The 15,245-nt window shown below is 37.5% G+C and overlaps 1 protein-coding gene across 5 annotated transcripts in view; it reads right to left on the bottom strand.

Annotated features, from left to right (window-relative positions):
• tnr (tenascin R (restrictin, janusin)) overlaps positions 1 to 15,245 on the bottom strand; it is a gene marked incomplete at its 5' end in the record, with an annotated part of 189,852 nt that continues 174,607 nt past the window's right edge. For all 5 annotated transcript variants that reach the window (XM_014031472.1, XM_014031503.1, XM_014031494.1 and 2 more), the window contains 6 exon segments: positions 1 to 3,567; positions 5,983 to 6,146; positions 6,451 to 6,612; positions 13,322 to 13,418; positions 13,592 to 13,743; positions 15,064 to 15,196. In XM_014031472.1, coding sequence (XP_013886926.1) covers positions 3,448 to 3,567; positions 5,983 to 6,146; positions 6,451 to 6,612; positions 13,322 to 13,418; positions 13,592 to 13,743; positions 15,064 to 15,196 — 828 coding nt within the window.

Raw genomic sequence — 15,245 nt, 5'->3', positions numbered from 1 at the left:
TTTTATTCATTTTCAAAATTTTATTAATATGTAGAAAATGTATTAAAAAAGGAACTATATAGTACAGGTTTAAGTTAAACTAGAGCTAAATTTGACAGCAATATCCAAGGTTATCCACCAATCAGTCATTCATGTCAGCTTATACGAGCTTATCAAACAGTCAAAATCCACATTTTAACATTTACATTTCCATGCCAGCAAGATCTCAGGATTGACTGCAGTCACGTATTCTCAGCTGATCAAGCTGTGAACATAAAACCATTTCTTCATTTGTTGATTTTTTCTTATTAATGACATACTGGCCCTTATGTGGCTGCAGTCACAAAAAAATAAAAATAAAAAGTAACAACGTAGAATTAAATTAAACAAGTTTTCTGTACAAACAATGATAGAGTTTAAACACAATCTGGTCATTGAGGCTCAGTCTTAGTTTAAATGACAGGGTAAAGACTTGTAAAACAATGTTATACAGTACATTGAACAGATAAAATTTTACATTCTGGAAAAAAAAAYACAGACAAAATACAGCCAATTCACATTATCTTTCCCTCCTTCCAAGAAACTGAAGCTAAGAGGAATGATGTCACATTATATATATTTGAGGCGCCATTTTTTAATTATTCGAGGTGCGTGTCCAAAATAAAACACATTTGCACAATAGATCATTTCGTACTTAAAATAGTTACAAATGCGCAAGGCAGCCAAGCTCACATTTGCTAATATAAACACTGAGGTTGAAATGAAAACGCCACTGGAACCCATTTAAATTCAAATGGTAAATGTATGCCGTTATACAGACTCTAAACTGATCTGTGTTAAACTTTCCTTTAGGATCGTATGTGATTTTTCATAAATATCTTTAAGCCTTAAATGTTTTTTGAGCTTCTTAAATTTTCTGTGTTTCCACCTAAAGCTCTTTGTTCATATACTGTATATTAACCTGTGACCTGGAAATGTTAAGTCCCATTATGCGCATAAAAAAACTACAAAATGATCTATTCTGGTTCACATCTTAAAAGGAAAAATAAAGTGTAATACTACTAAATTTATTTATTACATGTGCAATACAATGTTGTGGTAATTCCATGCAATAGAGGTTTTTAAACCAATGCAAAGCAAAGAAAGTTAACATTAAAAAGTAAGATCAATTGAAATAAAACAGCTTTAATTGTAGGATTTAAAAAAACCTCACTTTGTGCAATGAGAGAACGTCCCACAGCACAAATCACACTATTTCTTTTCTACAGAGCACCTGACCTTTGTTCACTTGTACAAAACCCAAGGAGGAAAAACATCTTCTATATTAATGAAATAATACTGAGAGAACACTCTACTCTAAATCACTTCTCAAAATTTATTGCATGAGAAAATCGGAAATATTTTGACAATAAAAAAAATTGCTGACCAAGGAAATCTCCTATCTTTATAAGCCATTTAAAGAACAACTTTCTCCCAGACTTACAACAGAAACAGAAACACGAGCCAAACTGAATGAGGTCTCAGGACATAAGTTTCTGACACTCAGGCTCTTGGTTGTGTTTTAATCGACATGCAGAACACTCCATCCCACCGTTAGCACAGCAGTAGTCAAAAATACAGTGTTTAAAAGAGAAATGCTAACAGGGCATTCTGAATTGGTTTGCAGCTAAAGGAGTAACACAACAAAAGACAGGTAAATGCCATATCTACATACATATATTGAAAGTCATTAAGGGCAGAGTTACTATTGTTTTCAAGTCTAATGAGAAAAAAAATATGCACAGTAAGATTAGTTTAATGGAACAATTAAACAAGTATAGAAGAGAAAGACAAAAAAGAGATTATTCAGTACATGAAACCAAATGTTGCTTGCAGCGATGGTGACATTAGTTCCATAAATTAAATTGCACAATATAATTTGTGTTTTCATTTAGTTGTGCATGGTTTGTCTTGGAGACCAGAACCATTTCCAGAAAGCTGCAGCCGACTGACCCCGAATGCTGCAGATTAACGCCCTCCTCTGTTTAAAACGAACACATTCCCAGCAGCTTCCCCCTTGATTGTTTCATTTCACTGAGAAGCTTAAATGGTGAATGGGAGACTTTGGCTTCACTCCACCTTCTGTTCTGCCTTTTTTTTTTGTGTCAAGTTCATTTCAGGAAATGGGGGAAGTGAAGCCAGTCTAAACTCTGCTAAACTCTCCCTCACCGTCTGCAGGGTTTAAAAAAACAAAGGCTGGGACACACAAATACTATGAAACATCCCAAAAGGTAGAACTATTGTCTAGTGATAGAAAGAAAAGCTGTTGTTGTGACTTAGACAATAAAATTTCTTGGCCTCTTTTCAATCAGCAAGTTTTTTTTTAATGCAGATCTTTGGTAAAACGTTCCATCTATTAGCACCATCTCTGCAAGCAATCCCCACATTTACAACAGGGTTAAAACGCTAGCTGCTATTTATTTCAAAAAAAGAAATCCAGTGATTTTTTTAATGCCCATGAACAACTATACAAATTCACTCAACTGAAAGAACAATAGCCTTGCTGTGCTTCCACTGTCAAAACAAATACTGTTTCAGTGTAGTTATTTTCACTCTGCCTAAATATGTACTGAACACAAATTAGTCAGCAGTAGACGTAACATAAATAAAGCAGAAGGCAATGAAGCTGTTGCTGGTGAACTGCTTTTTAAATGACAATTCTGGATCTTATTTTTTATGTGTTAGTTTTAATCCAAGTCCAGTATTTATCATCATATTTAGGTTAAATCAATCAAGGCTCAAAAACCAAGGCATCAAATCAGATTGAATAAATGGACTCTGTCACAACATTAGTTATAAAAATATAGATATATTACAGTTAAGAGGTTTAGGGCATATACAGTATGTTTTTTTTTCGAGTTAAAAGTGTAAAGTTGTATTAGTTAAAATAGCACTAACTCTCACACTCGAGGGCATTTCTGAGCACGTTTCCAGGCATTCAGAGGAAAAGGCAAATCACAGATTATTGTAAAACAAAGCGTCTTGGTTTTAGCCTTCCCCTTCTTCTTTTTTTCTTTCTTTTTTTTTTACAGCAAGTTGAACCATTGTCATTCAGAGCAGTTAATAAATTACATACATTGTCTTCTATCATTTGGGTAGAAGTACAGCAGGAAAAGGCAGCTGTCGCCTGCCAGGTGCAGAGATTACCGGTGTTCAGAGGCTGCTTTCTAATCTTATTCTTAATAATTACGATAGCAGGCTGGTAGTGTTTGAATTAATTGTTTTAGCAGACTTCAGGAAAATATTAATACTAATTATGTGTTTGCTTTTTGCAGCCTTGTTAAACAAGCATTGGTGATGTTTAATTCCAGCCTGCCTTTTGTCATCAGTGAGGCACACAGGCGGCAGAAACTTAACACCATCATCCAAACTCTGTTAAATCTCTGACTCTGACCTGGGCAGGGTGGGGTGGGGGTGGGGGGGGTCTGTTTATTCAGGGGCAGATCGTCTCCTCTTGCTGCTGATGCTACGGAAGTTGAACGGCCTCATCTTCATCTCAACAAAGGGAATGGAGAACTCGTGGCCTTTCCAGTGGTACCAGTTGATACCCTGTAACAGGGAAAATGTTATTTTTTATTTCGACGCTGCTCTAGTCTCTTTGAATTTCTTAGGAAAACATCGGCATCAGAGGAAATAACAGAACTTATTATTGACCAAAGTCCGAGGAGGAAAATGTTATAATTTCAGTAGAACGAGTTTGATTTCAGTTGAGAGAAGAACTCGGAGCAGGAGAGTCAAAAATGCTATTTACCAGCTAACACAATAACAACCTTAATCTAATTATAGCCACACTCCAGCCCTGCAAATCCACATCACCTTCTTTACCCTGCCATCCCGCAGCTTTACATTCATGTATGTACGTCTGTCTATCTCTGTTCCCACCTGTTCTTAGTTTAGGTTATCAAATGACCGAGAAAGGCGGGGAGCGGGGTGAGAAAAGCAGTGATGCTTTAAAGCCTTTGTGACTCAGCCTGGTCTTAGCTTCACACAACACATCACTGGCTTTCTACAGCCATTTCAGCATGAAGGTGAGAAAAAGCTGCACATCATGCTCTAGTTAATAAACTCCCAATACTCCTGTCTTTCCAGTTTTAAAAAATAAAAGGTGCCCATCTGAATTTGATGTTTTTCTCTGTCACAAAAATGCTTATGTTAAAAAATTGAGGTCAGCCACCGTTGTCTTGTGTAGAGGTTTCACTGAAAAAGAGCACTTTTCCCCCTTGCTTGAAATCCTCATCAGACCAATCAGGTAAAGAATGGAGACTCTTAGTTTCGTTTGATTTAATTTACTAATTATTAACCTTTCAGTTTGAGAGGTTTTAACCTTTAATCAGTGTTATAATGATGCCCTTTTATGTCAGTTTTGTAAATACCAAAATAGACTTTCAAAATGTCAACCTTATCAAATGAGGACATTTAGTTCAAGAGTGGGTTCATTCAAATTGCCAATAAAAAAAGAAAAAAAGGAAAAATCACTTTTCAACTCCTACCGCCACAAGAACAAACTGAGCTTAAAAGAATACCAGAGAAATTATCTCAGTAGAAAGTTTGTTTGTGAAAGCTGTAAAATTATGTTGAGTTTCAAAATATAAATACCACAATTTAAAAAAAAAAGATGCTGTCAGTGGTACAAAATCCAATATCACTCTGCGTCCATGTGCATTCATTTTGTTACACAAAAAACATGTTTCTGAGCTGCATACAACTCATAGTTTGTAGTCCAGAATTTCCATCCATTGTCAGCATTTAACACATTTTCAAACCGGCTGCCCAGAGGCTGGTTTAGCATCGCCTCAAAGAAAGCACATCCATGTGAGCAGTTGGCTCATGGTCTGAAATCACTTTCTTAGCAGAGCAGTTTGTCCATACAGAATGAGTTTCAGTTTTAAGCAAAAATTAAAATAAAAAAGGTGCTGCTTATTCCATTTCATGTTGCCCGTTAAGCTATAATGTTAATGGACCTGGAATCATCATTATTTAAAAAAGGGGCTGTTTTAATTTATAAGTGCAAATAAATAAAATAAAATGCAAATACTTGCACAGTAAAGATAATAAATGTGCACACAATAGTGAGTTGGACAGTAAGGATTAGTGCACTGTACAAACAAGCAACATAATGACTTCACCTAATGCCATAGTGACTTTCATTACAAGTGCTCATGTTAACATGATTGTTTCTGTGGGGTCTTTAAAACACCACATTTAAAGTTCATATTTATTATACAATTCACCATGGCTCAGAGCACAATACTTTTGATTCTTTGTCCTGATTGCTTACGGAGCTATAATTTATCTCAGATTTGTTCAATGTGTAAATCCAATGGCCTCAAAATGGTAAAGGGATTGAACTTTTATAGTGCTTTATCAAGTCCCTCCGGACCCTAAAGCGCTTTACACTTACAGACATTCACCCATTCACGCACACATCCACACACTGATGATGGTAAGCTACATTGTAGCCACAGCTGCGCTGGGGAACACTGACAGAAGCAAACAGTTCAGTGACCCAGGGGAAAGAGAAATAAATTGTACCTAAAGTTCTCCTTAAATTGTTCTATGAAGCACTCCTATTCTCTTTATTAAACAGAATTGGCTTTTTTCTTAACATTTCTTTATAATATTCATGCAATAAAATGGTGAGGATCTAAAAAATGTTGAGCTACTCAACATCTTTTTTTAATTTTTCTAACTAGATTGTTTAGATGCATTAGGACATAATGGTGATGATGTAAATTGTTTCAACAACAGCTAAAATTTTGAATGAAAACTCCTTTCTTTGTATATTGTAGCAACTTTTACATGGAGTCTTTCCTTAGATGCAACTTTGTGTTTTAGACTATGAGATTTTTTTATCTCCCTGGCAACTCATAAATACAAAATAAATGCTACTGTATGCATTTTGGCCTTGTTTTCAAAGATTCAAGATGCAAAAAGTACTTTGATTTTGATAACAGGTGGACCAACCTGGCTGTGTCTGGACTCGCCGTATTTGCCGTTCAGGTTGGCCCGATGGCAGTTCTTGTACCACCAGGCTCCTTTGTAAGACAAGGCACAGTTTGTGACAGCAATGTCATTGTCTCTGTCTTTAGTAGAAAAGGGTCGGCCCTGATGGTAGCTGAGAGAATCACCTGCAATCAGAGAAGATTGAGATGGAGAGATTTAAATACCCGCACAGCTGCTAGGAACAATTACAGAACTAAAGAAAAGGAACATGTAATTTTGGTGTATGCTCAAGTTGACAGGCTGAGAAATACATGAAAAGAGAGAGTAGAATTGTAGGGAAGTGATGAGGCTGGTTTGAAGAGAGGGAAGAAAATCTTAGAAAGTAGAAGGTATGGAAAGTAGTTTACACACAAAATTAAGGTTCAGATGTTAAAAAGCTGTCAGTGTTAAAAGTCAACATGATGTAAATGTGTGTGTTTAGTCTCATACCAGCAGTGCCATTGTACTCTCCTATCCTTAGCTTGTAGAGGTTTCTTGCATCGCCAATAGAGAACTTGTCATAATTAGCATAGACTGATTCCTGTCCATCTTTCATGTCAATTCTCAGCTCATAGCGGCCCTGAACAGCAATCTTCTGGATGTTGTCAAGACCTGCAGAGGAACATGACATTAGTTATATTCATAAATATGTTCTCTATTCATGAAATCTGCAGCCACGTAATGACTGGAAATGGTATGGTTTCCTTGTTTGGATCATCCAAAGCTAGATATTATTACATTAACTTATTAATTTGTTTTCTTTATAGTTTGGATTAGGGCAGCACAATATCAAGAAAATGTGTGATGTGTGATAACTGTGCATAATATTGGTATGACAAYATGACTTGTGATAAATAAACTAATACTTGAGTATTTAGTGTTATCTGTCTTCTCTGGGTTCAGAGCAAAATAAATAAATAAAAATAAAAACATCAACAACGAATACATCATTTCCATTCCAACATGACAGCTAAATACATCTGCTGTATTAGCAGTGAAACACCAAACTGCATGCAGTACAGTTTCTTAATGACTTTAAATCTCCCCCATAAAACATTTTCTGATGGTCTAAAGACAGAAAAATGGCCCTTACCAAGTTGTTATGATTTGATGTAGCATTTTATTTATTAGCCAAATGTTTGCAACTTTGGTTTCGCTAGTACTAGCTTTTTGGAACTCTTCATTCAGGTCTTTATGATTGAATTGAAGGTGACAGTGGAGATTAGTCGTGTTTCCTCTTGTGGTTGCCTCAAGTTTTTGCTATATCTTGCAAAGTACTTGTCTTTGTAGAACATAGTCTCTTGAAACCAAAATATCTGGCTTCTGGAGACATTCTGTTTTTTAACCACAAGTTGCTAACTTTTCCTCACATATCTTGCTCTCATTCATTGTAACTTTCACTAAGTTTGCACTCCCCCTAAGTCTATGTAGGGGGAGTGCATCTAATGTAAAAAGATCCATCTGATTAGCCAAATATGTGAAGGGATCTTTTTTGATTGGTCAAACACGTCAAACATTAGTGTGATTGCCAAAATGCACAAATACAAAAATTTAAAGCAACTATTTATTGCAGTTTATGTAGTTTCTTTCTGATGTAGCTATTGCGGTCAGTTATCAAGGTGACAATACATTTTCAGCTCTAGTTTGGACAACGCAGTGCAACTGTAAACTTCCATCAATAAGGAACAAAGTAAAATAGAAATCTGCACTTTTAAGACTTTCAGGTAGTTGTTTTCCTGGTTGTAACTTGAGGAAAAAAATAGGCTCCTTCTTCTAAATGTATCTATCTGGCAGTTTTTTCTCACCTTTCGTTTTCTGGGTTGATAGGTTGGATCTCGATAAGTGCCATGTTAGACATCTTTGTCAGCTGGTGTGTATGATTGACACCGTTGAGTGGTGGACAGTGTGGTCACATGCCCTCCTGCAAATACCACATGTTGCAACTTTCTGAGATAATGTGGCTTTGCCTGCTATCTCAAAGGCTGCAGATACGGGGTCTTGTTTGAGCTCCGACACGCGATAGGGCCCCACACCAACCTGAATGATTGGAACTGCCATTGCTATCAGATTACAACAAAATCCCATTTGGAAAAGAGCCCTCCTCTCTGGTTAAACTCCAGCAGATGTGTCACGTGTGCACTTTTGCTGAACGAACCTCGAGAATTAWTTTTTTTTGTGGGGGGTTGTCTCTGTCTCTGTCTTAACTGATAAGAAGTAGGAAGGTAGGGTAACAAAGTATGCTGTATTACAGTATGTCAATAGGAAGCAGATAAAATCTATGTTACAACACAGAAGCACTTAGTGTGGCAGAGGAAAAGCAATTGTTGTAATAAAATTGTGTTTAACACTCAGTCACCTCTAATTTCCACTGTATAACATCACAGTACTATCAGCAATTAATGCACCACACATCATTTTTACAGTTCTTTTACAGCTTGATTCCTAACTGGAGCCATAGGAAATACATTTTGACACATCACTGAACTGTCGTGCTATTATATCACATTTTATTACCGGCCTTTCTCTCACACATAATGTCGAAACAATGAAGGGGGGCATTAAAACAAAAAAGAAGAAGAAAAAAAGAATGGGATAATGATTACAGATCGCTCACAGCCAGCTGAGTTTCTCTTTAATTACACCATCAAATTCACACTGTGTTCAGCAGAGGTCAGGCAGGAAGAGGAACAGACAAAGAGCAGCATTAAAAATGTCCGTTCTCGAGCTGCAACAGATAATCAAGATAGTCTTTACTGCTGGACAGTTAAGTGTTTCTTCTTTTCAGTTTGAGTAGATTCAATATCAGTGTTTATGGTTCCTATTGTGCAGTAAATTGTTATTCTGTGTGCAGAGGTGGTAATTAGCTGAGTGTTCAATGAAATGGCTCCCCAAGGCTTCAGCAGTGATCTAGTCACTTGAAAGAGGAGTGATGGTCATGTGCAGCTGAGCTGCACTGACCCTCTGTAGGACTTCACTATTTATTCCTTTTAATGGATGATTAAATGCTGAGGTCACCTCGTRTTGAATAGTTAAAAAAAATAAGACTCAATGCTATAAAATTGTGATCTCTGACTTCAGTAAAACCAGTAACAGTTACCTATAATTATGTTCTACAAAATGTAAGAACTGATGTCTAAAGATAATTGCAATCATTGTCCAAAATATGTCTAATACTGGCTGAGTGATGTTTTAATAACTGGAGTTTAAAAGACTGTTTGGCTCAAAATTACTTTAATATTCTAGTGTTCATGCAAGGCATGGAAGGTTTTCAATTTATTTACACTCACCGGCCACTTTATTAGGTACACCACGCTAGTAACGGGTTGGACCCCCTTTTGCCTTCAGAACTGCCTCAATTCTTCGTGGCATAGATTCAACAAGGTGCTGGAAGCATTCCTCAGAGATTTTGGTCCATATTGACATGATGGCATCACACAGTTGCCGCAGATTTGTCGGCTKCACATCCATGACGCGAATCTCCCGTTCCACCACATCCCAAAGATGCTCTATTGGATTGAGATCTGGTGACTGTGGAGGCCATTTGAGTACAGTGAACTCATTGTCATGTTCAAGAAACCAGTCTGAGATGATTCCAGCTTTATGACATGGCGCATTATCCTGCTGAAAGTAGCCATCAGATGTTGGGTACATTGTGGTCATAAAGGGATGGACATGGTCAGCAACAATACTCAGGTAGGCTGTGGCGTTGCAACGATGCTCAATTGGTACCAAGGGGCCCAAAGAGTGCCAAGAAAAGATTCCCCACACCATGACACCACCACCACCAGCCTGAACCGTTGATACAAGGCAGGATGGATCCATGCTTTCATGTTGTTGATGCCAAATTCTGACCCAACCATCCGAATGTCGCAGCAAAAATTGAGACTCATCAGACCAGGCAACGTTTTTCCAATCTTCTCTTGTCCAATTTCGATGAGCTTGTGCAAAAGTAGCCTCAGTTTCCTGTTCTTAGCTGAAAGGAGTGGCACCCGGTGTGGTCTTCTGCTGCTGAAGCCCATCTGCCTCAAAGTTCGACATGTTGTGCGTTCAGAGATGCTCTTCTGCCTACCTCGGTTGTAACGGGTGGTTATTTGAGTCACTGTTGCCTTTCTATCAGCTCGAACCAGTCTGCCCATTCTCCTCTGACCTCTGGCATCAACAAGGCATTTCCGCCCACAGGACTGCCGCTCACTGGATGTTTTTTTCTTTTTCGGACCATTCTCTGTAAACCCTAGAGATGGTTGTGCGTGAAAATCCCAGTAGATCAGCAGTTTCTGAAATACTCAGACCAGCCCTTCTGGCACCAACAACCATGCCACGTTCAAAGGCACTCAAATCACCTTTCTTCCCCATACTGATGCTCGGTTTGAACTGCAGGAGATTGTCTTGACCATGTCTACATGCCTAAATGCACTGAGTTGCCGCCATGTGATTGGCTGATTAGAAATTAAGTGTTAACGAGCAGTTGGACAGGTGTACCTAATAAAGTGGCCGGTGAGTGTATTTTTACTTGTAAATATTAAACTCTACCTTGTGTTTCYAGTGAATTTGCACGATTTCTCTTATCAATCAAAGAATGTTTTCCAATGTCAAACTCTGGTTTGCACATGCATAACCCAACATTTTTCAGACGATGGCAGCTTTGGTTTAGAGTTTCAATAATTTTGTTTTTAATCTTGCTTTTGGCTGCAGTTTGAACATTTTGTGCCCAGAACAAACTTCCCTTCCATCAGCAGCACAGTTGTAAACTTGTTTTCTTGCCATTGCAGTCATTTTCAAATGTTTTGGCCTGACATTCTAATGTTTGGGAAAGGCAGTCGTCAGTGTTTGATTTTAGGCTGATTAGCACTGTGGGTATTTTTTTCTCTTTCTTGCACAAAAAAAGGCTTCCTTTGTTTTCGTAACAAGATTTTTTCTTTATATAAAGCATACAATCTTATAGTTTCTCTTTTTTGGTCAGATTGTCTGTCCTTAATCATCTTGCTGTTTTGCATCCTTGTTCATGTTAGTGTTTCTTTTTCTTGCAGAGATCTCTCTTTGCTTTTGGGTCTTTCCAAGAACATACCAGCCATTACCTGTGACTGCAAGGTTAACAAGTCATTTTTAAAGGTTCTTTGAACACCCAAGTTTTATTTTCAGAATGATTTTTTTTCCACAACTGTGACATACTCAGGACACTTGCCAGCCTTCATGGGAATAAATCATCCTAAAGTCAAGCCGTGCAATGCTCACAGAATGGGCAGAAAACAATGAACAAGATACATGTCACAAACTGGTCTTGGCTAGTTTAATAACTAGTTGAACACATGGACAGCAAAATTGGAAAACAGACTAAAAATGCTCCAAACAAACCCAAAAAGTTAATAACTTGGCATTGCATTTTGGTTATCAGAACTCTATTTAACAAAATTACAAATCACAAAGTTTCTGCAACAAAATTAAACCAACAATGTCGCAAATGTCCAAATGCAGACAATCCTAAATAAATACAAACTCATACTCTCATAGCTTAAAAAGATTACTAAAATAAAACTGTTTAATAGTATTCTTATTATTTTGATGTGACTATTTTGAGCTCTAGTCATTTGTCTAATGTGACATTGTTATGCTGCTGCCACAACTGCCACATTGTGTGCTTTTTGTTGGGGCGACTATGTTCCATGCGGGGATGCTGTCTGTAATCTTGAACTATGGAGCAGCTCTTGATGCTCCACACCCCAAGGTTACATTAAGATGCTTTTATGCACTGAAAGGRTAAAATTAAAGCACAAACAAAAAAAGAAAAGATAAAAACATGAAACCAGGGGAGAGTGCAGCCTGGGAGGCACATACAAAGTAAAGCAAGGGCCTGAAGATGAAAGTACTCTATGTTGTGAGTTCAGATGAGGTGAAAGGGCAGATTATGGCTGATTCTGCTGTAGCAGAAACAGGTCAGATAAAATATTGTGCTCACTGAGCTACATATCAGCAGGGCTCTCATGGCTTTATTGTAGTGAAACTCCCATAAAAGTCTGGTCAAATCTACCAGTGTGGTTCTATGTGATGCCTTCAGGTGCCACGGTGTAAAAAATAAATAAAATAAAAGCCTTCCTGTCACCCCACATCCCTTTCTGTGCTCTTGATGCTTTAAAATGAGGGAAAAAACTGAATTCCTTTCATCTACAGTGAGCCTGTGCTTTAGTGGTGAATCTAATTTTGTCTTTGTTGAAAAACAAAACAAAATAAATCATTGATTGATGCCAGCAGTTTACCATTTCTTTTGGAATTAAAATGTCTAAAAGCTACATTCGAAAACATGTTTATGTAAAAAAGAACATGAAAAGTTTTATCTAATTCAACAGAACAAAGTACAGCTTTAAAAGTATCCAGTACAAGATGTATTTTAAAAGTATTACCCATTTTGTCAGCTTTCGTCTGTGATGAGTTTTCTTTTGCAATTTAACGTCTGTCACCTGCAATGCAATAGTCAGACACCTAATGTTCTTATGTTACTTTTAAGTAATCAAACAACCTCATGTTTCTTATTCGTTTGATGATATATTCTTACAGTATTTTATTTTAATTATCTGTACCCAAGTAGGTGGTCTGTTATTTGCACATTTTCTCATGAATATAATTATTGTGTCATAATGAGATTTGGAGGGTTGAGAGAGTGAGAGAGAAAAGAAAAAAAAAATTCAGTTGTCCATCAAAAACAATAAGGATCCCCTGCTGTCTTGACTTTAGATCAAAGCAACACTATAAACAATTACAAAGTAATTTCAGGGAGAGATGAGTTTTCAGAGAATCCAGTAATGAACCAGATAGACTTTGTGAAGTGAAGAGCAGAAAGATAAAATGAGAGAAATAAAAGAAAATAGGTTTAGCTGCACACCTTTTTTTTTGATAAATATAAAAAAATCTCAGGAAAACAAAAAGTTTTGCCACCTGCATCTTTCTTTTCTTGCCTCTTTGTAAAACCGGTGTATCAAGTAAGAGCAATGAACCATTATTGATTGCCCGCATTAAATTCACCTCAGTCATGGGGACGGTGTGAAGTGACAGAAAGGGATGCTGCGTCCAGAAAAGTGAAAAATATATTGAACAAAATAGGTGGCATGTCACCGCTCAATACCGGCCACAGACAGCAGCTGTAACCTTGTGGGTAGAGTGAGATACAAAAATAACGGCGCAGAAAACTTGACCTGAAGTGTGTATTCTTGTCCAACAACCAATATTTTATTGGACACTAAAAAACTGTCAGAGTACCTGACCAATCAGCCCTTAAAAAGAAAAAAAAATCCACTCCACCTTTATTATTTCAAAAAAAAGGGAAACCTACCAAGCCAAAACTCATCCTCCAGATTTCCAAATCCAACTCGATAGTCGCTCCACTTCCTGGAGAAGTCTGTCAGGCCATTTTGACGGCGTTGGAATACCTAGACACCAAAATGATGAACATCAAAACAATTAAAAACATGTTAGATGTTTAAACCAAAGCAGACTACATGTTGTTTTAGGTCACTAAAGCTCAGTCTCTGCCATGCAACTTTTCTCAAATTACAACAACAAAAAAGGGCAATAAAATGTGTTATCTTTCTGGATGACTTACAATCCAGCCTCCTTCATCTGTGGTCATGTCACAGTACACCTGCACACCCTGGCTCGGGTCCCTGTTGATGTAAATTGTGTAGACGCCACTCAGAGTCTCTCCGTTCAGCAGGTGTTGGGCACAGTTCTGAGGTGTTGCAAACAGACGACTCCCTGGAGACGACGAGTTACAACACATTTAATTGGCTCCTTTGCTTTGATTTGGTTCAGTTTGAAAAAAGAAAAAAAAACACAACAAGCTGTTGCAACAAAACATCACACACAAGGTCCGACCAAAATGGTTTTAGTTCTGTTATTTCTCATCATAAGATGAGTTTCAAACTCTGGCATGAAAGGGAGGACAGCAATAGATATTCCTTTAAAGGGGACATTTCATGGAAAAATCCACTTTTTTAGCCTTTTTGTTTCTCCTGGTGCTGTGTAGACACCGTTGTATTCTGTTTGGGCCATATTTTTCAAGCCGTTCAATCTTCTCTATTCCCTATTATGTTTTTTGAACAATAATGGTAAATAAGGTCATGGACCTCCAGCTAACCAATTTTACAAATCTGCTGTTCTGCAGGTTTGTCATCTTCATTCTCCTCTCTCTCTGGGTCAGGCTCTGGCTCTAATATGTAAGGCTGGATGGATATGTCTTCTGTTGTTGACGTCTTTTAATCAGTTTGTTTATAAAAAGTTTCTGTACTGCTAGATAGTCGCACCTCTGCTATCAAAACATAAAAATGGCCGACCAAATTGAAGTGGGGCGGGGTGTAAAGCGCCTCATTTGCATTTAAAGAGAAAATACCAAAACGAGTTGCTCTCAGGACAAAGTTGAAGGTGGGGCTTGTGGAGCTACGATAATGAGTAATTCAGACTAAATTATTACAGATAGCTGATATGAACTCTTTTATATATATATACATTTTTTTTCAATGATGAAACAGGGTTGTCTGACAAATGACCCWACTGTTTCATGAAGCAGAACAAAGCTCCAAAAACAAGCAAATCCACAACAGAATTACTGAAAAAAACGAATCAATGCACTGCAATAATTTAGGACCTGACTTTAAAAAAATACTGTGACTGTAAAGAAAAAAAAAAGTCCTCTTAATAAATAAAAAAGCATGAAAGCCCAAACTGAACAAACTTGTTAAGTTCTCTCTGAATGAAATAAATGATTATGTCCAGTTACTCAAAGCCTTAAAGTGAAGAGTAATGTGCTTTCCATTAGTCATAATTGTACACAAGGTCACTGTATATTTAGCTTAAAATCCTCCACCACCCTTCAAAAAAATGTGCAGCCTCATTGTGAGTCTTCTGCAAAGGGCTATGGGCAGGAATGGAAATTACTTCTGTCTTTAGGGACTGAATGTCGTGTATTTTTGTTCTGTGTTGACTTTAATACAACATCCAGTAAATCTCTGGGGCTAGGAACACACAGCTGTCATGAATTGTTTTTCTAAGACTAGTTCAAACGTGTGAATCCTGTACCTGTGGTAAAAGTGGTGGAAACCACAGCGCTGGTATCGAGTCCTCTTGCAGCCTGAAGTTTGACGGAGTACTCTGTCGTCTCAGCCAATCCCTCCAGCCGAACCCAAGTATCCTCTGCATCAAGGATCAGCTCCTGGTGAACACACAGGCCCGAACTCATGAACACATAAAAATATATATAT

Source organism: Austrofundulus limnaeus, unplaced genomic scaffold (assembly GCF_001266775.1).
Source record: "Austrofundulus limnaeus strain Quisiro unplaced genomic scaffold, Austrofundulus_limnaeus-1.0 Scaffold6, whole genome shotgun sequence".
Lineage (NCBI taxonomy): Eukaryota > Metazoa > Chordata > Actinopteri > Cyprinodontiformes > Rivulidae > Austrofundulus > Austrofundulus limnaeus.
This window is presented reverse-complemented; position numbering and strand designations above follow the sequence as displayed.